Source organism: Cydia fagiglandana, chromosome 6 (assembly GCF_963556715.1).
Source record: "Cydia fagiglandana chromosome 6, ilCydFagi1.1, whole genome shotgun sequence".
Lineage (NCBI taxonomy): Eukaryota > Metazoa > Arthropoda > Insecta > Lepidoptera > Tortricidae > Cydia > Cydia fagiglandana.
In genome coordinates, this window is record NC_085937.1 from 15,794,125 (window position 1) to 15,818,111 (window position 23,987).

Below are 23,987 nucleotides of genomic sequence, written 5' to 3' on the forward strand. Positions count from 1 at the left end.
TCATTCTCGATAAAAACGTATTAATATACAGAAGTACCAACAAAATAACATGAAAGATATTGTTTATGCAAGTCAACTACTTTTTGTTGTTTTTGTTTTCTTATCTGTCAGCATGATCACCTGTCAAGTCATATGGTTATGTTTGCTGCTCAAAAATCAATATTATTTATTGTCAAAATGAAGCTTTATCACCAGTTAAGAAAATATGCAACTTCAAATGCACGAAGAGTCGTGGTTACCGGTCTAGGCGTAGTTAGTCCATTAGGTTGTGGAACGAAATTAGCATGGAATAACCTTTTAAAAGGTCACTGTGGGATAGTAGCCCTTCAAGGGGAGGAATACTCTAAATTACCCTGTAAAGTTGCCGGTCTAATACCGACGCAAGAAGGTGATGATGTTACAAAGGCACTATCTAAATCCAATTTAAGATCAATGGCTCCGGCTACTTGTTTAGCTCTTTTAGCTACATCAGAAGCATTAAATGATGCTATATGGTTACCAGAGTCTGATAAAGACAAGGAGAATACCGGTGTTGCTTTGGGGATGGGAATGATAGACTTGAAAGACGTTTGCGATACAAATGATGCTTTAAAATTAGGTTACAATAAAGTTAGCCCATTTTTTGTACCAAGAATATTACCTAACATGGCAGCAGGCCACATAAGTATAAAGTATGGCCTCAGAGGCCCGAACCATGCTGTTTCAACAGCTTGTGCAACGGGTGCTCATTCAATAGGAGATGCTTTTCGGTTTATTAGGAATGGAGATGCTGATGTAATGGTGTGCGGAGGAGCTGAGTCCTGTATTAGTCCTCTAGCTATCGCTGGCTTCTGCCGGTTACGAGCTCTCAGTACTGCCTTCAATGATACGCCAGAGCAAGCCTCAAGACCATTTGACAAGAAGAGAGATGGATTTGTAATGGGTGAAGGTGCTGCTGTATTAATCCTAGAAGAGTATGAACATGCTGTCAACCGAAATGCTAAAATGTATGCGGAAATATTAGGCTATGGGTTATCAGGAGATGCTTCCCATATAACAACCCCTAGAGAGGATGGGACTGGAGCAGTGTTATCTATGAGTAGAGCTCTGCGAGACAGCAACATTGACAAAGAACAGATAACTTACATCAATGCTCATGCCACATCCACTCCCGTTGGTGATGGAATTGAATCAACAGCAATTAAAGCTCTATTCCAGAAGCACAGCACTAATATCTCTGTATCATCTACTAAGGGTGCTCACGGTCACTTGCTGGGGGCAGCAGGCAATCTGGAAGCTGTTTTTACTGTGCTCACTTGCCACCATGGAATATTACCTCCAACCTTGAACTTAGATGATGCTGTTGATGATTTAAATTATGTATCCAAAGTGTCTAAACCTTGGCAAGCAGAAAAGAGAGTAGCCCTAAAAAATTCCTTTGGCTTTGGAGGCACTAATGCCACACTCTGTATAGCTCAGTTATGATAAGTTCTTCTAATGATAAGCAGAAATATATTAGGCATTTATACCACACATTTCAATGGTATTTTTATTCCTTTCCTCTGTACTGTAGGATGGAAACTAAATTAAAACACATATTTCTTGCATTACAATTGATATATTTTAAAACTGAGTTACAAATTTCTGATTTGATAACAATGACAAAACTGCCAAGGTAAATCCTGAACACTGGCTTACAGTTAACTCCTGATAACGAGCAATATTTTATTCATCATGTACCACATTATAACATTGAGTTACATAAAGCAATTGAAAATAAAATAGTTTGATCAAAAAATGCTACTTTATATATTTCTAAGCATTCTAATATTTTATATAGTAATTATTTTTAAATGCTGGGCATTATCCAGATGATTAATTCACAATTTATTTAATGGCCGAGTTCATCCAACGAGACTTTATCCTTCGAGTTAACGACTTCAACCATTACACTGCAGGTATCACAGGTGGCGCTCAACACCACCAACAATCGAATAACTATCGGGCGACACTATATATGAATCTTAATTCAACTAAAAGCACCCTGACGAGCCTTCGCAGCCGGGCCGTGCGTTTACTAGCGGACTGATGTGATCAGATGGTGTTCGGACGCTTCCTTCTATTCTATGAGACATGATTGACAGAAATAAAATATGTTTAAAACAATTATCAAAATAAAAATGGCCGTTTCTATAGTTTGGAATAAATCATAGCTACAGATAATCAATAGCCATTTTACCAAATAACTGGATATTACACATGCAAGACATTTTTAGTAGACGATTAAGCGGATATAGATAGGTTTGTGCTTTCGAAGGTAAAATGACTATGATAGGGTCGGCGCGTGGAGTCAAGCGGCTTGGTGCGCGGCGCGCGCGGCCGGCGCGGCGGGCTCGGGCTGCGGCGCGGGGTTGACGCAGAGCTGCGCGAACTTCTGCCGGAGGTTCTGTCGCAACTCCTGCCTTTTCTCTGTTATGTTTCGACGTGATTTGAATTCCAGCACCTCTTCTATAGGAATATAACTGGTGTCCTGCTCCTCGTCTGAAGAGCATGTTTCCTGTGAACAATTTGAATTGATGGGTTCTTAAAGTAATCAAAAACTAAACACTAAAATAAAATGTAATGTGGAATCAGTGAACGAATATACAAGGAAACATTCTGTCCGCTCAATTATGACCCAACGTAAACTACCCCGCGATAGGCGGTACTTACAAACTGCTCGATTGGCAACCTCAGTTCGACCGAGTTGACAGTCAGTGACAAATGGCTAAATTGGTTTATAAAAACAACGTTTTTTTATAACTAAAAATGGCTTCATGTGTCTGGAAGTGGTGCAGAAGTTACTCTGCTCATACCAAAGCCACTGGAATCACTTTTCACATGTAAGTAAACAGATAAATTCACTAAAATTTGGAATAAATATGACGACATTTTTTCAATATTACCGTGCTAAGCTAAAACGTAACACCTGCATACTACTTTCATAATAACATACGACTTTTTAAATTACGAGGATAATAGGGATGATGTTATGCTAAATGAAGTAGACAATTTTATTAACTTAGTTTGATTTAGGTATCCTACATATTGTAATAAATTCCTTCTTACATATTTACTCATATCATTATTTTTTCTTTCATGGGATGGAGGTATAAAAACTACCTAGTTATTTCAAATTACCTAATTATCAAATTTCGTATTATAAACTGAAATAATATATAGTAGTTATTCTACTTAATAAAAACAAATTAAAATATTTCCTGGAAAATAATTTAATTTGTTCAAATACTTCATAGTAAATTTCGTATTGTTATTCTAGTATTTGTTATGTTACTTTCCATTTAGATTCCCTTAAGATCCTATTCGCAGAGAACTATGGACAAAAGCTGTCCAATTAGAAAGACATGAAATTGATTGGATGCCTGACACGATCTAGAATATGATCTATTCATTTCAAAGATGAAGATTTCCACTTGTCAGAAAAAGGGTTCACGACTTTATGCAGCTTAATAAAACTGCTTTACCGATTTGTACCCATGAGATAAATATACCCGGTCTCCTATATGTAAATATGTTTTTTCTGTCACTCTTTCAATGAATTAGTTTATCAAATACACACATTATGAATATGTTGATCATTTGAAGCCACCCTCTGCTGTCACGACTATATGCTACGACCAGGTACTCTCTCAAGCCATTTCCGTCAGCAGAAAAGAGCGCCAAATTTAGAAAATGTAAGCGCGCGACGGTTATGGTCCCATACAAAATTTTAATTTTGCGCCTTTTTCTACTGACAATCTTGCTTGACCGGTTATATATATATAAAATATTTCCATTGGAACTAAAAGTGGGGATGAGCCTTTATCGTGTCTCCGCCTGTTCAAAATTTTTTGACCCGATTCGTGTACCCATGTAAATTTTGCAGGCTGAATAGCCTGTCCGATTTCTAAGATCAAGCTCGCCATAGATTTACTATACTTGATCTTGATCTTAGAAAAACTGACAGACTATACCTGAACGTGACTTCGCTCTGCCATACAGATTGATAATAAAATATACCAAGCTGTAAAAAATACTTATAATAGCGGAATACATTTATACAACAATGAATATTTTACTTATGTTGAGTTAGTCTGTTATTTTTTTAAATAATTATACGTGAATTATTTGACTGGTTCTTCAATGTATTGCATAAACCTATCCCTGTCCAAGTCATATTCTAATCAAATATGAACCGCGGACTCTCAGCGGCCAGTACGTACAGCAAGAAGGTTATTAGCGGATTAATGTCGCTGATTGGTAGTTATTGACGTTATATGCATTTCATCTACACTTAGCTATGTACATTTGTGTAATAGAGATGACTATTATTCCGTTTACCAGCTTCGATTACAGGCTCTGTAAACGTATCGTCTTATTTAAATGTAGGCGTAATTGTGTATGTGTGCTAATTTGTGCCGAGAATTTGAATGGCAATGTTCCCAAAGGCGGTTTCCTTGTATATGCCTTCGCTGTGTGGAATTAATTAAAATGTAAAGAGATCGCAAGTTATTGTAAAAGTCAGTAAAAATATTTCCGCATATATGAAATTTTTCTGCTCAGATACATTTTCATAATAAGTGGAAAAATAGCTTGAAAATTGAAAGTAGCAAATTTGATTCTTACCATTAACATTTCTTGTAGTGACAGTGGAAAACCGGAGCATGAAGTCTTATCGTTCTTATTGATATCTAAGCAGTCTCCTCTTTCATGGTTGCAGAACCCTTCCGAGCAGGCCACCTCCGAGCCCTCTGGGGAGCTCATGAGCGAAGACGAGCCTGAAATGGTCTCACAGCAGCCTCCATTGTTGCCCGAAGAGTAGCCGTAATCCTGAGAATGCTCGGTCGGGGAGAGGTTTCCGTTTTTGCCTCGTTTCTTGCCGGTTTTGATGGGGGAGCGGCGCTTGGAGTCGTCCTGGCACGACTGGCAGCTGTCGCCGCTGGCCTCGTAACACTGGGTGTAGTCTCGCGGGGATAACAGATCGGTTGGTGTGTCTCGCTCCTCCATGAGGCATTCTTCGCATTGGCACTTTTCTTCTGGTTCCTCGGAATCGGCCTCCTGTTGAAATAAAAAATGCAATGTGTAAAAGGATCAATACAAATGGAAAATCAAAAAATAACAGTGTACGCGCCAGATCTTAATGTTCCAACTATAAATGTCACGGGGTGAAATGTTTGCGGTATATGTCTAATTTGTGAACCTCTAACACAACTAAAAAAACAGATGAAGTAGGAAGATTCGGAATCCGGTACAAAAAGCAACACTCTTAACTGATGTACATTGGTGGATTTTATTACAAAAGGCATAAGGCCCATCGATGGACAGTTAACAGTGTGGGTACAACCATACTATACATTTTTTTAAACTTAACCATTACGTCATAATGAGTCATGCTAAAACGAGCTTACGTGGATCAACAAAGCTTGGAAGAACGAAGTTGAAGAATCTATTACCTAATACTTATTCAATTCAATTCAAATAATTTATTTCAGAATAAAATTCCATATATGTAATACTTAGGGCATACTAAAAATTCAGGGGACTGGCCACTTAGAAAAAAATAAGTCATCTCATATATCAAAATCCTAAAAGTTTCAGTATGGCCCACGTAATTATGTACTACAGTATGTTCCTAACGCCTGTCGTGTGCGGCGCGTCATCGTGACGTGAACCTTGTCGGAATGCGCGAAGGTTGATATTGAACTGACCCGTGAGGCATTTGAAGCCATTGTCGACAAAGGGTTAAGAAGGAATGTCATGAATGATATACAGCTTGCTGCGATTAGGCAATCATAGAAATTAACTATTTACGCTCACATAAGGACGAAAACACATAAACCTATAATCTACATGCTGGTAGCAATGGCAACTCGTCGCTGTCCCAATATTACAGTTCGATGTTACATTTTCAAGACAGTTGAAATTCGACTTAATGTAACTATGATAATGTTCAAATTTCAGTTCGATAAAAGTGACACAGAAACCTGTAATATTGGGCCACAGACAAAACATCCTCCAGACTGAGCATAGTCGCGCTACCTCCTCTGCCACGCATACGGTAATTTTACTCCATGTTCGAGTCGAAAGTGTCTTTGTGTGACGTCCGTGTCTTTGAGCGGACCAATCACGGCACGGGACTTCGCTCGCCTCGTCCCATGCACCCCCGCATTTTTGGCATCATCGGTTGCATGAAATAATTGCTCTAAACTCTGTCTAGAGGATTCCTAGTCTATGTATTGGGCCAACGTCGTGCCGTCAGAGTAAGTACATACCTTGCACTTGCTCTCGACCGCCTGCCTTTCCTTCTTCTTGCGACGCTTGAGTTTCTTCTGCTCCTTCCTCTGGCGGCGCGTGAGTTCCTCCTGGGCCAGCTCGTCATAGAGCAGCTGCAGTTTGGAGACGCCGCTCTTGTGCTCGACGGCCGTCTCGAACTTGCGGTGCAGGGCTTCGACGGCGACGGCGCAGAGCGCCTGGCACGTGCCTTCCTCCTCGCGGAGCCGGAGGGAGATGCGCTGCAGCCGCTCGTAGATGCATATGCCGAGGCAGATCAGTACCTGGAGATAATGGTTTGTATAAAAGACAGAGGAGTCGATTTGATGAAATATAAATATTGTGTACATAGTTGAGTCGCTTAACTTCAAACCCGGGTAAATCCATCCGTCAGATTATGCGATTTTGGTATTAGGAAAAGGTAATAGGGTAGATATTCCCCGTCTCTCCGCGAAACAGCTACGGCCCCGTAGCCGTGGTCTCTTTGCTGTACCTCCAGGTCGGACGCGCCTGCTTGCTACGTCCCCTCTTCACCAGGCTTTAACGTTGCTTAACAACATCTTGGACAGCGACAATGACCTAGATATTTTTTTCACGACGGAGTCTAAATTTCTAGGCGCATCAAATCGGTACATCGAATCAATCGTTACCACTAGCTCCATTACCTAATATGCTATAATAATTATTCGCTGGAAATATTTGACATTGCTTATGTACGACTGACTTAATTTTAATAAATTGCCCATATTGTACTCATCTGCTTGACTTTACCCGAATTTGTATTTTTATGACTTTGTACTATAATTGTAATTCCTCGATTCATTTTTATCCATGACATTTAATTAATTATTGCAATTCCTTGATTTATTTATATACATGACATTTAATTAATTATTGCAATCCCACGGTTTAATTATCTTTCAATGACATTTAATCAATTATTTTACTCCCTTGATCTCTTTTATGTAACAACGTCATACTCCTAATGTAATGTCAGTAATGTGTTATAGATTTAAATCGAATGTAGTTACTTATAATATATTCACTCACTTATTTATTCGAATAATGCATGTTGCTAGCTATTAAGTAATGTAATTCCAATTAGCACGTAAGGTTGAACTGTAAGTGTTAATTGTATGCAACAAATAAACAAATAAACATATTTGCTGAGAGGGTCGAATGGATTTACCCGAGTTTGAAGCTAAGCGACACACTTTATATCTGAAATCTGAATGTATATTATACTTCGTTTTTTTTTAGCATTAGAAATTAGGTAAACAATCTTGATGTGTCTTTTAATTGAAAAACACATTTTAAAAATAAGTTACGGCAAATATGTAACAATTATGAATCTAATACGATCATTTATATTCTTCTGCTTTCATAAGTAATAGTTTTTATTTTTATAAAGCGTTTTTCAATTAAAAGACATGTTAAGATCGCTCACCTTCTTGCAAGTTCTTTCTAATGCTAAAAAAAACGAACTATAGAGTTAGACCAAGAAAAGTGCAGCAATTTTGATAACCCATGCACGCAAACGTCATTTTAGTCGTCAAACTTCTATGAAATTATGACACTAGACTACTAGTACACTAGAGTTAGACCAAGAAAAGTCTGCAGCGATTTTACAAGTTGTAACTTGGTTGGTACTCGAGTTTATGAAGAAGAAGGCATGCTTGATATACAGCGCTCCTTTGAAAACTTCAGCATATTTACCACTTCCTGAACAGAGTTCCGGCCCAGTGCAAGCCTCATACTCGGTCTTAGCTTACAGGTGTAGATGTTTGTTAAGAAAGCATCGTATGATGCCGCCGTATAGCGTTCCTTTGTAAACTAGTATAATTTTTTACCTCTTCCTGAGCAATTTCGAGGGTCTTCGCGTGTCGCTCACGGTGGTTGCCAAGTAGTTCCGGTTCAGCGCGAGTAATGAGTCTTGCGATATATTCGGTCTTGGCCTGCAGGTGTAGATGTTTGTCGAGCAGGCAACGTTTGATGCCGCCGTACAGTGCCCCCACGTAGCCTTTCTCTTTCTGGGGCTCTTTCTCTTCCACTAGCAATTGATATGCCCTCAGAACCTAGAGAATTAATTAACAATAGTTAAGAGTGTTACATTGACATAAATTCCGAGATGGCGAGAAGAAGTTGATAACTCGAGATATTCTGTTGAAGAAATTTGAACTTAAAATAAAAGTACATAAGGTTCCAATTTCTTTAGTTATCATCTCCTTCCTGCCATGTACGGAATTTATGAATTCTTTAGTGATTCCAGACTGTCTAAGGAAAAGTTGCGGTAGGTGATATTTGAACTTAGTTAAAAATTAATGTGTACGAGTATATGTATACACACATATACTGTTTAAGAGTGTTGTAGGAAGCAATAGAATTCAATTTAAGCACAATAAATTAACAATTATTTTTCTATAGTTAAAGTTTAAAACCAAATCAAAATCGTTTGTAGTTTCTTAAGATAAAAACTGCAACAGTGCCAATTTAACATTCTTGTTTGCAAGAAAACAGTTTTTAGATAAGTTCTAGTCTCGACGCTTATCACAATGATAACGGTGACGCAACTCGGCTATAACACAAACATTACAGACAGTTTATATGTACAAAAATATTGCTTTGATTTTTAATTACTTATAATTTATTTTATGTGTATTAAATTTACTAGTCGCATTCTAGAAAGGAGATATTGATAATGTTATGGTTTAGACTCATTTGTTTTTAGTCGTTAGTTTCGGAGAGAGAGGTCTCCTTTCTCGAGCACTAACAGTGCGAGCATTGTTCACGATGGCCGCGTATCGCGTACTCAAAACCGAAAGCAGACCTAGGCTTTCCGAAACATGTCGCGCAACGCGCGAGTGACATAAAACAAGTGAGTCTAAACCGTAAAATTGTTCAATGTTAGTCTCACAATAGTATAAATTCGAAGGGAGATTTTTTTTACCATGCGCAGCGCGCCACTGTGAACCTTATCGAAATGCACGACTGATATCGGCCTGGAGCCGCGCGTGGCAGTCGACGTGTTTGATGGTCATAGGGTTAACAAAACGAGATTTTATATTAGGAAGGTCACATGTCCTCCGGTTGATGATTTTTGAATGAATAATTATTTAAATATCGGTTCCTCGCGTGTCCGTACGCCGGCCACTGACCTTAGTCTTGCAGTCGGCGCAGAAGCGATGCTTGCGGAGGTAGTTGTGCAGCGTGTCGTGCAGCGTGCTGAAGTGCACGAGCGCGACGTGGTCGCGGGCGGGCGCGCGCATGGCGTCCCAGGCGGCGCGCCAGCTGCAGCGCGCCGCGCCCGCGCCCGCGCCCGCGCCCCAGCCCCAGCCGCACGCGCCCCAGCGCGCCGCGCCCGCCTCCAGCGAGTGCAGCGCGCAGCGCGGCGACTTCTTGAAGCGGCCCCCCCGCAGCACGAGGCATTCTATGCCGCTGCTGTGGATAATAGTTATTTGTACAACAAGAAATCAAAGTTTGATATTTCTTCGAGTGTTTATTTTGAGTACCGTGCAAGCGAAAGATTCTATAATATCTAATTTAGAATCTTGAGCGTAGTAAAGGACTCAAAAGCGCACGAGATGTAAATAACTTTGATCTACAGTACTACAGTACAGTGCAGTACTGTACTACAGTACACAACATTTTTCACCTGAGCAGTGAAAACATACCTATTTTAAGTAATCCTTCTTCATCACTTAATACCTCTCTACTCATGTTTTCTTAAGATATACAAGCAATTAAGTTTAATTACCGCAATCGAACACAAAAACAAAACGTAATAATAATAAGTAATAAATTTCATTAAAATAATATGGAAATAACGAACATCAACTGACACTTTTGTCCCGGTAGCCGTCGAAACGGCGGGGCCTTGATGTGCCGAGGCCAAAGCCTTTATTAAGGATATAGGGCGACATTTAAGGGATAGGGGCTGCGACCCTCGCTCTGGTTTTTTTCCTTGTCCAACAAATATCACTGGCCATTCAGCGGGGTAATGCCTATGATCTTTTATTACAAGATATGTTATACACGTTCCAAAATTGAAGCACTCACCTCGTGTCATGTGTACGAGTTTGTCTCAGTCTGCCTGACGCAAGCGCGAAGGTGTACACCGGTTAATACTTTTCCACAAATAACGTGTATTAAGCAATGGGTGACCTTTTTTTTTGCATTATGGTACGGAACCCTTCGTGCGCGAGTCCGACTCGCACTTGCCCGGTTTTCTTCGGTTTAATCTTGAATTAAATAAACCCAGCCGCCATTTTCGCCGGCTGACAGAAAGAGATAAGTTTATGTTCTTATCAGCGAGAATGACAAGGACGCACCAACTGCGTACATAGATTATCATAGCAGAGTTAGCAGACGCGTCATGGTAAGTTGCATTCATTGTTTGGTGCTTGTCGTACAAATAAGAGAAATATAAATTTCAACTTTAATATTACAGTTTTTTACTTGAACGCATTTTTTCTTGTAATTAAGTACAACAATTGGCAAATTACACTTTATTATTCGCCATATTATTGTCCGGGTCGCGTCAATTAAATAAATAGGTATATTGCTGTTTATACAAAGATTACTACAAAATTAGTATTTATTGTAAGGCATTTCATTTTCTCACACAATAACAATTATTATAACATAATATTGTTAGTAAAATAAAGGATTTTGTTGTTATTGAGTTTGCTTTTTGTCATAATGTTTCTTACTTTACTATTGAAGAAATTGATTTGACTAGTAGTAAACTTTAATTTAAAAATTCATTCTATACATATAATTTTATGTAAATTTGGGAAAAAAGGTGTTTGAGAACGTTTCATTACCATTAACCAATTAAACTTAATTGGGTATTTCATACCCCGCCTAAGTAACCCACAGTGTCTCGGGTAAAGAAAATAGTCTCAATGTGTACAATTATTATTCTATTAAAAAAAACATACCTAACAAAAGTAACAATGATAAGTATAATATAATATCTTTTATTTACATAACTAAATGTGAAAACTTTTTACTTCGGTAGCGAGTACATTACCACATAGAACTCACTGAAATGATTTGCACCTTCTGTCAAACATCTTATTCTTTGATATTTCATTTTCTTAAAAGTGTTACGCTTCGCGACATATTCACTGTTTGCCGTCGTGTTATGGTGGTATCACTGATTTACCAAATTCACGCGCAAGTGACAAACACTAGCCGTCTCTTTTTTACTTAGGTATTCTTTTAATTGTGCCGTCTCTTTTACGCATTTGCGTATGAAGTTGTAAACAAATGGTAACTAATGCTGCCGTGACGTTGGCAGCATTGGTTGGCATCATTTTTTTTCGCTTGATATGTTAGTGTATGGCATATCTAGTAATAAAAGATCATAGGGTAATGCCGCCAGTATTTTTGGCACATTTGATCCGGGAGACAATCAGAGTGGGGGGCAATATTTTATTTGTTAAGTTAGTTTTACTCATTCTTAGATTTATTTTAGTTTATAATTTGCATGTGTAAAAAACTATTCAATTTATAATTTGTAGTGTTCTGTGGCAGGCATAAAATAGATTCTCTACTGACACTTCAATAGACAATTTTTTTTTTGTAAAAAAAAAACGTAAGATACGGTCCGAATTGCGGATACGTACTATTTGTCAACTATGGTAGAAATTCTTAAAAGTAAAATAATCAATTTTGCGTAATAATCTGTGTATTTTTTGAGTTCATTATTTTAATTGTACACTAAAATACCTAAAATATTGTATTTTATCAGTTTTTATCAAATCCTCAACTTTATTTTTATTAATTAATTATTAAGAATTCATACTCGTACGTGGTTTAGAACGACGATGCGGTCTGAAGTTTTCGGGGGTCTATTATAAACCCTCAATATACCGTTGAATGTCGATTTAACTTTTTTTTGTCTGTTTCTTTTTGCTAACAGTGTGAAAGGGACAGAGATAATAGAACCCAATTATTTCAAACTTGTATTAGACCCCGCATGTTGAAATGACATTTGACTATAAAGGTCACTTTGTCTCACTCAGTGAGCAAAATCGCATTTTGCTCACTGTTTTTAAGAAGCAAAGTACCCTTGTTCGAGCTGCTGAGGTGAAAAATCATTTTGTTTATTTTTAAGTTTAACCTGTCGACTCCCAGCCGGTTGCCATATCGCGTTGCGAAAAAGTTACCTCTGCCTTACGAAGTCACAAAAATCCATAGAAAATATAAGAAAAACGTAAAACACCGGACGGTTATTTTTTAGGGTTCCGTATTCCGCTGTCCGTCTGTCTGTCTGTCTGTCACCAGGCGTCTCGTGAACCGTGATAGCTAGGCAGTTGAAATTTTTCACAGACGATGTATTTCTGTTGCCATTATAACAACAAATACTAAAAACAGAATATAATAAATATTTAAGCTGGGCTCCCAAACAATAAACGTGATTTTGAGGATTTATCTTGCCAATGCAATAAAGCAAATGGATATCCATTTGCCACAATGATAAGAGGTCTCAGACAGGTACTGAGGTGGTGTAGAGAGAGAGGGTTGGATCTCAACCCATCGAAAACGAAACTAGTGATATTCACTAATAGAAGAATAAAGGAGATGAAACCCATAAAGATACAAGGAATAGAACTAGACATGGTGGAGGAGTTGAAATATCTGGGCGTTACTTTAGACAGTAAACTCAGGTACAAAACTCACATCAAGGAGCAGACGGCTAAAGCTATAAGAACACTGTTCCAATGCAAAAGGGCAGTAGGAAAGAACTGGGGACTGAAGCCAGGAACGATCCACTGGATCTACAAGGCGATAATACTACCCAGGGTGCTATATGGAGCAGTGACATGGTGGCATAGAGCACATATTAAAGAAAACCAAAGAGAGCTAACCAAAGTCCAGAGATTAGCGTGCCTCATGATGACGGGGGCTATGAGAACAACCCCGACACATGCAATGGAGGTAATGCTAGGCTTGAAGCCACTCTGGATTGAGGTGGAGAAAAGAGCCACGGAACAGTGGTATAGAATGAAAGCATGCAAGGAATGGAGAGGAAGCTGCGTGGACAAGAGACACGCGCTAATACAAAGAGAGGCACTATCAAAACTTGAAATGTTGATGGCTAATAATGACCTTATAAAGAGGCAGGAGATTTTTGACAAGAAATATAGAATACACATAGGAGAAAGAGACAACTGGAAGGTGGAAGTCGGACACCCGACGACCATCTGCTTTACGGATGGCTCAAGAAGAAGCTCGACGAAACTAGCAGGAGCGGGCATAGTGATTCCCAAACTGGGAGAGAAAGTATCAGTACCACTAGGTAGATATGCAAGCGTGTTCCAGGCCGAGGTATGTGCTATAACACGCTGCGCAAGCATAATCAAAAAGAGCGCAAAACAAGAGGGAGCTGTTGTAATATACACAGACAGCCAGGCAGCACTAAAGGCACTAAAGAAAATATCAGTTACCTCCTCGCTCGTGAGAGAATGCCGAGAGGAGCTCAACTTGATAGGCAAGCAAAGAAGTGTCACGGTGGCATGGGTACCAGGACACCAGGGAGTAACGGGAAACGAGAAAGCAGACGAGCTGGCGAGGATAGGGGCGGAGACGGAATACATAGGTCCGGAACCGGCTCTGCCTATGTCAGCTGATGTCACGAAGGGAGTCATAGAGAAGGTAAAAGAGATGGAAGCACAGAGAGAATGGGAAGAAGAGACTGGATGCAGACAGTCGAAGATGATGATCAAAGGTATAGACCACAGGAGAACCAGGTATCTTTTGAAACTAGGTAAGAGCAGTCTGAGACTACTGACAGGTATCATTACAGGTCACAATACTCTCAACAGACACCTTAAGATAATGGAAATTAGTAGAGATGCCTCCTGTCCACATTGTGGTAGGGAGGAGACCAGCTTACACTTACTAGCAGAATGTACTATGTACGCGGCACCGCGATATAATACATTCGGTAGAGACACACTAGAAGAAAACGAACTATAGGACGTCGAACTCAAAGATGTCCTTCTGTTCTGCAGGAAAACAAGAAGATTTGAGGAGAATAGTGTGGGAATGCCGCCGGGACAGTAACCTGCAGCTCCAACTCCAGGGAACCGGGCTAAATGAACGCGACAAGCGATCGATAGCCCGCCTGCTTCCGGCCGGGCGTCCCTACACTACATCTACATCTACATCCATTTGCCACACACCACACACCACATTTGTAACATACATATGTGTGTTACTATTAAATACCATTGAACACATGGGAATACCATCAATAGCCTGAAACACCCACTGTGTTGTAATATTTCCAAGATTACATAAACTTGACAGAATCTGTTGTGTTAACTTACCTGTGCCCATTCAACAGTGTGGCGAGTGACTGTGGATGGATGATCTTATCTTCTCTAATGGTCATTATTTCATCGGAGCCCAGTATCAATGGGTCCAGTGTTGGGTGACCTGATTTTGACAACTGGTAGAAGAGGCGTTCCACACTAAAAAAACAAAAAAAAAACGTTAAACTGGTGAAGTGCAAGTGAAAATTCTTGACACCCTTAGTACGCCTGTACATTTGCATATGGTATTGGAACATCGAAAACACTGTATGTTACAGGTAGGGTTTCGCGTATGCTGTGTTTCACTCACTCTACAGGTAGATGAGATAGTTGCGTCACCATCTGATTTGGACGAGGGGCATCATGATATAGAAATGCTTAGGGCATCAACATGTCTTAATCAAACACTTGTCTGACTTGCTACTTGGAAAGAGTGTGATCACATTACATATCCAGTACAGTAACATGAGAATAAGGAGTTAAAAGCAGTACTGAATGCAAAATATATGTTAGAACTGAATGCAAAACATAAAAGATTATAAATAATAATAATAATAATATTGCTATGATTACATTCCTACTTACAATTATAGTATACACATGTAATTATTATTTTAAATTGTATTAATGATTGTCTGATACTGTGATAGATATATTAAAATTATTTTAGCGGATTATAATTATATAGCATTTCACAATTTTACAATAAATCCCGATGTATTCTCAAAGTTTAAAACTCAGTAGTAAATCTGAATTACTGACATTAATTTGAAATAATACAAGTATGTGGGCGCTTAAGGATAATTCTGTGCAATGTGTTATGTCAGGCCTCCTAGCACCCAAACTACAAACGCTTTTAAAAGATTTCGGTGTCAGTAGTAATACCAGTCCAGCCATTGTCTCTTAACTTGTACATGCTCAAGGTTTTTTGATAGTATTGCTTTTATGAGACATGAAGTGATGGAACTTCACCGAAGGTCGAGGAAGCACCAAGAGCTCAGTTGATTGGTGATGTAACTGATATTGCAATTAATGTGAGTTCAGACCACACAGTTCATTGTTGATACAGTGAATATATCAATTTTCCTTTTAATTAATAAGTTACTTGATCTTTGGTCATTAAATTCCATGCATTAGGAAGTTATAAGTCCTATACATACAACTCACTAAGTATAAAATCTAGCAGTCATAGTTAAACCAACCAGAAAACACGCAAATACAAAATTGGTAAAAGATTAAGGCAAAATGGCTATTGAAAAAAATATACCTTCTCCGACAACCAACACATGGAATGCTTTGATTTAAGACGTTAAATATATCCGAGGCATCGACTCTGAGAGCCACTTTCAGTTCATCTGTCGTGAGGACTTTATACTTGCGCACGAACTCCTCATACTCGCGCCCCTTCACCTGCGGGTTGTCGCAGATCAAGCCCATCGTGTTCAAATCCATGATCATCTGAAAACATACAAACAACCAATAGTTAACGTTCAACAAAGGAATTAAATCGCTTAATAAGGTCAACTATGAAATGTCATGCTCCTTTTGGTAGAAATCAATGATTCTTTGCGGCAGGTAATCACTGCGATCTTAAGCTAAATCGAAGTTCCATCGACGAAAACCGTAGTGAATTAAGATATTTATCATTCTAGTTAAGCGTTCTTTTTGTTTTTACATTCAATGACTAATTATTATAAATCTATCACGGCACTAGTGTCAAAGTATAGATCTCGCTTACCGTGAGATTATCATATATAGTAAGCGGCAACTGCCGTCGCTTGATCACGGGTTCTTTTTCACTGTTGTATATATCAACCAATTTCGCCATTTTAATGATGAATCACATAAAATTGCCGACAAAACACACAAATATACTCAAAATGACGGCCTTCACTAGTCAAGGAATACACGTCGTGTTGCGTCTGACAATTTGAATACAGATTATGCAAAACTTTGAACATGAACCGTCAACGAAAGCAAAGTGTTTCGTATAAAAATATCCTTGATATCGGAAGTGCCAACCGTACAAAATATGTTCGTAATCCACAGACAAATTTTTTTTTTTGTTGCTAGGCCAATTTTTGTCTTTGTTTTTATATTTTTTGTTTCGTTTCATTCTTTTTTTTTCGTTTGGTGCTATTGGGACTTCTTTCTTTCGAGAATGACAGTTCGTTGAACTTGTTTTTGTGCGCATTTCGCAAATGTTCTGATTTTTTGTTTGGAGAGAGAAGAATCGTCATTTCCTCCAATTGAACTCGTTTTATTTTCTTCGTTATCAATTATTTTACTATCAATGTGTTGCTATTTAGTCTCATGAGAAGAAGAATACAAGATGTCAAAGATATTCACACCCACCAACCAAATTCGTTTGACGAATGTAGCGATAGTTAGGTTAAAAAAAGGTGGTAAACGGTTTGAAATTGCATGTTACAGGAACAAAGTAATATCGTGGAGAAATAAAGTGTATGTGGTATTTATAGAAATTTCATAATATGTTGCAACAAGTACATGGTACAAATATTTAACTGGTTCCATATCATTTGTTTATTTTCAGAGAGAAAGATATTGATGAAGTTCTACAGACACACACCGTGTTTACTAATGTTTCCAAAGGACAAGTGGCTAAGAAAGAGGACCTTGTAAAAGTGTTTGCCAAGGAAGACCTAACTGAAATATGTAAAGAAATTTTAGAGAAAGGCGAACTACAAGTGTCAGACAAAGAGAGGCATTCTCAAATTGAATCCTTGTTTAAAGATATTGCGACTACTGTAGCTGATAAATGCATTAATCCAGAAACTAAAAGACCATATCCTGTCTCAATCATAGAAAAAGCAATGAAGGACATTCATTTTTCTGTAAATGTTAATAAGAATGCTAAACAACAAGCTCTGGATGTAATTCAGCTGCTCAAGAAAGAAATACCTCTTGAGAGAGCTCAAATGCGAGTCAGGATTCTTCTTACAGGCAAAGATGCACGGAAGACTAAAGAAAAAGTTGTTAAATTAACAACAAGTGTCGAAGAAGAAAGCTGGGATTCTGGAAATGCTAACATAATTTGCCTTATTGATCCAGGGAATTTCAGAAATTTGGATGAATTAATAAGGACAGAAACTAAAGGCAGCGGCCAATTTGAATTGCTGAACTTAAAGGAAATGGTTGAAGGAGAACAAGCACTGTAATTTGAACTACTGACTGCTTATTTTATTACTAAGTGGAATTAAATTTGTTTTTATTTGGTTGTGTAATAAAATTATTACTGATATATTGCTTTCATTATTTATTTATTTTGATAATTATATGCCTAGAGAAAGGAAGGAGTAAAGGATTTCTATAAAAGCAACTAGTAGAATTACGCATATATTATGCGTAAATTACATAATGGAAACCCATTTTTTGTTACAATGCCAATATTTAATTGCGCGAGTAAATCGTCTGTAATTTGTTACAATTAAAAATAATTTATATAAGTACAGATTAAATAAAATTGATATAATACAGTAACCATAGACAATTATGAAACGGAACGTAAAATACAACTAAAGGCATGTGTGCATTAATGTAAATGATTTATTAGCATCAATTAGTGATGTTAATTATTTCACGCCGCTACTCTTATAAATGAAACATACATTTTAGTAATTATTGATTCTTTTGATAAAATGGACGCGTATTACGACAGTTGCCGCGATATTGTTACTGTTCTGATAAGATGTATCGAATCTGTTTAGTGTATATCGGAACGTTAAAGTGAATGTACTCAGCTAGGTACTCAAATGACAAATTAAAAAGTTTTATTTTTCTTATATTGGTACGAGATTTTATTGATTGTTTTCTTTCATAAGATTTTCGGGCAGACGGCGACTGAAATTGCAAGTTACTGTGATATATTTATTTTCAATATTTTACAATTCTTATAAAAGAATTAAATGAGCAGGGATAGCGAGTTATGTCTATAAGTAATGGAAGGTACAGAACTGGGTGGCGACCAGCAATTCTGTTTGAGATGGAACAATTTTCAAGCGAATATAACTTCTCAATTCGAGGCGCTGCGCGATGATGAGGACTTCGTGGATGTCACCCTGGCGTGTGAGGGACACAGGCTGGAGGCCCACAAAGTGGTTCTTTCGGCCTGTAGTCCTTATTTCAAGGAATTATTTAAAGTAAGTCGATCTTTCACTCCCCACACTTTGATGTGTCACCATTACAATGACTCTAGTGAAAGTTGTTATGTATAAAACACTTGATCTACTTACAAATGCCATGTCTTGCGTTCCGGTTAAGCACTCGTGATTTCATCTATTTGTACATATTTAAAAATTGCACATGAAATTTTCTAATTGGCTGATTAGCATAATGATGTGCCATGGGATTAATGTCCTTTGTTACTCCTGTAGGCTGAGCTCTGTGTGAATGCCTTAATTAATGCATATTTTCACATTAGAAATCTCTTAGTTAGTGCATTTTTTTGGTATATAATTTCAAGGAATGCAACATGCGGGTTTCATGTGGCTGAATTACTTTGGAGTGTGATTTGAAATTCAAACCATTCATTTTATTGTCTACTTTCATGATGCCTGCATTGTTAGAGCATTGATTAAAATAAAATTAATTAGTTAATTGCTCCTTTCTTTCTAACAGTCCTATGAGTTTTAGACAAGTGTTAAGTTACATGTCATTTTACACTTTAAATTTAAATTACACTTTACAATTAATACTAAATCCTTAGCAAACTAATCCTTAGTCAAAGATAGGACTTGTTAAAGTGATATGATCAAGACCAAACTTAGATTTCCATTAGAGATACCTATGTTTTAACATTACTTTAATTTTGTATTATATACACTGCTATGGGACACACCCTATATTTTCCCCATGCTTTTTTATCTAACACTTATTTAGTTATCATATTATACGGTTATCTCACACTTATCACATGTGCTTTCCATTCTGATAAATTATTTACCTACAGCATGCTGCCTCTTTTCTTTAAGCTTCAGAACTAGTTTAAAATATAAACAATATTTAAAAAATCTAATTGTATAGAACTGGGAGGCCTAAATTCATGTAGTACTTACAAAGAGAGTCCTTAATTCATCTGGTCCTTATTCTTTTTGCGTTACTTGGTATTATATTTGTTGCAAGTGTTGTCTTGAGTTGTGTATTTTATCTGTTTCATAAGTTGTTATGTAGTTGATGCTTTCAATATTTTTATCAACTAAAATTTTAATACAATTGTTTATATTTAACAATTGATAAAGATGCTCATTAAGTCTAATTCCTTATGATATCTAAAGTGCTAATCATATTGGCAGAAAAGCACACGTGTAAATAATATGATTATTTAATTTATTTTTTTAGAACAATGTAAACAATAACTGTGATTTTAATATAGGTACAACAGTATTCTTAACACAACAGAATAAGTAGGCTTAGGAGACTTTCCCCAAGTTTTTAAAGAGAAAATATTGATATTTACAGATTTTAGATAAATATACAGTCAGTGACAGAATTATAATTTTTAACAAGCATTTTTTTTGGTGCAATCAATTCCATTCCAGATAGGCATCAAAGCTAAGCTTCTTATACATCAACAAAGGTTAGGGCACTAGAAAAGCCAAACCAATTTAAGAATGTCACATAGAGATCACATAACAATAAGAGGCATATTGTCACTTCTTTAAAAAAACTTGTATGTTCTTCTGTCAATCAAAAGAAAAATTTGGTAACTGGTAACAAATGGCACTCAAAATTAATCAAGAGTACATAATATACAGGGTCATATTATTAACTTGATTATACAATAAATGACATTGTGTGCAACACATACTCTCTTTATCAAGGGTGATTAACCTAATTATAATGACACCATGTAATCAACTGGTCCCCATTGATTTACTAATGACTGTTGTTAAGTACAAAGTCCAGTAATATCAACTTTATTTATGTTATGTTTCATAATCATAATTCATTTGGAAATGGGGAATATGTAGTGAGTAATTAAGTAGTGATGCGCTTGCATCATCTTAAATTGAGGAATTTCTGAAACTAATGGTTTTATGGATAATGAAACGTCTTTTCATTGTTAAGTTTTTGACTAAACCTATACCATTGGTGGGTTTTAGTTTTAGAAATAATGCACTATTATTTCCATAACACACAAAGGGACTTTGATTATAACTGAAGAGTTTTATGGATAATTACTTGCTATGGACTATAATCCTAGTAACAGTGTCACAAGGACAATTTGAGAAAAGGTTTTCCTGACAAGTTAGTGAACTTTCTTTACCTAGACTACCTAGCCTAGCACATAGCCTAGCTTTGCACATAGTAATATAAGACGAAAACAAGAAAATATAAACATTATTGAAATGTATATTAGGAGTAGTTTAATCATGGTTATTATTTATTAATCTTTGTTTATATAAACAATGATCCAATGAAACTAAGTCATTTGGGTCAATGACCCCCTGAACTGAGATAAAACAACCATGACGTAAATATACCTTGACCATGGCTTTAATACCATGATTGTGGCCAGTGTATAATCATTTGTTACTCATGGTTTTTTGGCTTATCAAAATAAAGAAAGAAGCATATTGTAGCACAGTTTTAAAATTTTCTATATATATACAGGGTGATTCATGAGACGTGAGCAGGACTAATCCTGCACACTCAGTAACTGATAATTGATCGATCACCGTCGTATTTAGGTGAAACAACCACACTTTTTCCTATTACTTAACTTTTTGGCGAGGGCAAATTTAATTCTCTACAATCATGGTCACTCTACAAGACCTAATTAATCAACATAAAACCTCTTTAACCGTAATGGCAGCATTATGATTACGAAAAAAATAAACTGTCAAACTTGAGTGAGATACGAGTTTTCAAAAGTAACCAGACCGTGATGACATTCAATTTGACACAGAATATCGGTAGTTTAGTATTCTAATTGTAGGGTGACCATGCATGTCGTAAATAAATTAATAACTTTTTTTTTCAACACGACTAGAAAATTAACGTTAACCTCACTAATACTGATACGAAACAGTTGCTTATAATTCACGAAATGCGCAGTGTTAGTCCTGCTCACGTCTCCTGAATCACCCTGTATATGGTTGTGGTTTATTTATTTGCCAGCTTAAATAGTAGGTAGTTAAAGAAATGGAGCAAAACTGAAAAAAGTAAATAAATCTAATTTACCTATACTACCCATGACTTACGTATTACGTAAAACGGAGTCAACAGAAATCGCGGGGTGAATAGAGAAATTTTGAACTTTTTTGTACCTTACACATTTTATGGTTGACACAATCTTATCTATAGTTAAAATCATTGAAATTAAAGTTCAGATGTATTTTTGGCGTCAAAGATATTTATAGGATGCCTACGCAACAAGCACATAGATAATTCAGTGATTATTTTTATTACATAACATAACAAAATCAAAGGAATTGAATATCCGGTAGTATGATATAACGCATTGCATATTACGTTACTACTACTTGGTTTTATGAGCGCTTTTATGACGTCATTATTCTATAGGACATTATAAGTACCAGATAAAAAAAAATGTAACGTAAAAATTACACCCGACGTTTTGAAAGCGACATTGTACCTGCTGTCTCGGAGAAAGACTTTCTATATCGTAATTTTCAAATTTATTAGTTTTTATGCGCAAAATACCTATATTACAGGCCTTGACAGAATTTCTATACAGATAGGTAATTTAAACAAACGTTTTATGTCAGAATTTTATTCGCGCTTATTACAATTCAACACTAACAAATAGCTATTGTAAACTCAAGTAACTATATAACACTTCAGGTTCATACGAGCATTTTTGATTCATACTCGTTACTCGTACATTTATTTTGGGCCTTACTTATACGAATGATTTTTCTAGATAAGACACTCAACATAATTAGAAAAATATTTATAAGTACCTACATATTTTACTGCAACTTGAATTTGGACCATAGTTGCAAGTCGTGGACTAAAGTTACCTGAGTTTACGGTTCATCAAGTGAACATGTAGCATTGACAAAATATACAATTTGAGCGGTTTGTTCCAGAACAACCCATGTCCGCACCCCATAATATTCATGCGCGACTGCGAAGTGTCGCACGTGCGCGCGCTGCTGCAGTTCATGTACGCGGGGCAGGTCAACATCGCTCAAGCGCAACTGACTGCGTTCCTGCGCACAGCTGACGCGCTGCAGATCCGCGGGCTGACGGACTGCTCGCAGCACAACGACAAGGTACAACAGCGGTTCATGTACGCGGGGCAGGTCAACATCGCTCAAGCGCAACTGACTGCGTTCCTGCGCACAGCTAACGCGCTGCAGATCCGCGAGCTGATGAACTGCTCGCAGCACAACGACAAGGTACGACAGCGGTTCATGTACGCGGGGCAGGTCAACATCGCTCAAGCGCAACTGACTGCATTCCTGCGCACAGCTGACGCGCTGCAGATCCGCGGGCTGGCGGGCTGATGAGGCGGACAACGACAAGGTACGACAGCGGTTCAGGTCAACATAGAGCACTGGCCGTCTTCTTATGAACCGCCGACGTGACGGATCCGACACTCCGAAGTTTGATCGACTCTTGCAGTACAACGACAGGGTACTGATACCTACACCATTTTAAATACGCACAGAGCCTGCGTTTCGATTAGTATGTCATGAGTACAAGCGACTATCCATACTTTATTATAAACTCGTGGGTGGGAGATGTCCTAATGCCTTAGTGCTCCCAAACTAAACACTTACAATTTATAACATGACACTTTGTTTACAGAAAGTGAATCGAAAATCTCCTCCTTCCCAACTCCGTAATTTGCTCAGCGCCAAGCCGTCACAGTCTACCTCCTCCTCCAAAGCCGCAAGCCAAACCGTCGACGCGCCCGACGACCCCGACAAGACCGCCAGTCGCCGCTCCACCATCAATTCTCCCGATGCTGCCAGAAACAATCTCGCTGATGAAACTCCTTCCCAAACGTCTAGTCAAATGAGGCCTAATAATGATGACTATAACGAATGCACCTACCCGACCATACGGGTGAAAACTGATCTCGAAGCTACAGATGTCAAGACCGAAGAGAACGACATTCTCATGGACCCGGGAGGCTCGGACCGACCCGACGTAAAGTGTCAAGATTTCAACGCGTCCGATCTATTAGAACCAAAAATGGAAGTCATGGAACAGGAGGCCAGCGACGAGGAGCGCTCCAGTTTCCCGCAGATTTACTACAACGAGAACAACACACTCGCGAACCCCTTCGCGGCCCTGCAAGGTCGGTCAAAATAATCTTTGTAACTTTTGTTAATACCTGCAGTCTTCACGCGTGACTAACAATCGTTTTTTTTGTCCTTT

At 37.8% G+C, this 23,987-nt stretch overlaps 4 protein-coding genes across 7 annotated transcripts in view; 3 read left to right on the forward strand and 1 right to left on the reverse strand.

The window, feature by feature from the left end:
* The first annotated feature begins 132 nt into the window (after positions 1–132).
* On the forward strand, positions 133–1,514 carry LOC134665319 (3-oxoacyl-[acyl-carrier-protein] synthase, mitochondrial). Its single transcript, XM_063522239.1, has one exon. The coding sequence runs from the start codon at positions 133–135 to the stop codon at positions 1,462–1,464; it is 1,332 nt and encodes a 443-aa protein (XP_063378309.1). The 3' UTR covers positions 1,465–1,514.
* Positions 1,515–1,577: 63 nt separating this feature from the next.
* LOC134665309 (gametogenetin-binding protein 2-like) lies at positions 1,578–16,555 on the reverse strand. Its single transcript, XM_063522223.1, has 8 exons — positions 16,351–16,555; positions 15,880–16,070; positions 14,628–14,771; positions 9,444–9,726; positions 8,139–8,363; positions 6,291–6,572; positions 4,645–5,076; positions 1,578–2,536 (listed from the first exon to the last, which is right to left on the reverse strand). Exons 1-8 carry the CDS (start codon positions 16,438–16,440, stop codon positions 2,330–2,332), a joined length of 1,854 nt encoding a protein of 617 aa, XP_063378293.1. The 5' UTR covers positions 16,441–16,555; the 3' UTR covers positions 1,578–2,329.
* A 184-nt stretch (positions 16,556–16,739) lies between these two features.
* Positions 16,740–17,872, forward strand: LOC134665345 (ribosome maturation protein SBDS). The gene is made up of 2 exons (XM_063522273.1): positions 16,740–17,075; positions 17,167–17,872. The coding sequence occupies exons 1-2, from the start codon at positions 16,945–16,947 to the stop codon at positions 17,789–17,791; spliced, it is 756 nt and encodes a 251-aa protein (XP_063378343.1). The 5' UTR covers positions 16,740–16,944; the 3' UTR covers positions 17,792–17,872.
* Positions 17,873–18,308: 436 nt separating this feature from the next.
* LOC134665350 (transcription activator GAGA-like) overlaps positions 18,309–23,987 on the forward strand; it is a 34,168-nt gene continuing 28,489 nt past the window's right edge. Inside the window, exons 1-3 of one of the 4 annotated variants that reach the window (XM_063522277.1) lie at positions 18,309–18,772; positions 22,688–22,873; positions 23,412–23,907. In XM_063522277.1, coding sequence (XP_063378347.1) covers positions 18,572–18,772; positions 22,688–22,873; positions 23,412–23,907 — 883 coding nt within the window. In that variant the 5' untranslated portion in view covers positions 18,309–18,571. The other 3 variants (XM_063522278.1, XM_063522280.1, XM_063522279.1) reach the window with 3 other exon arrangements.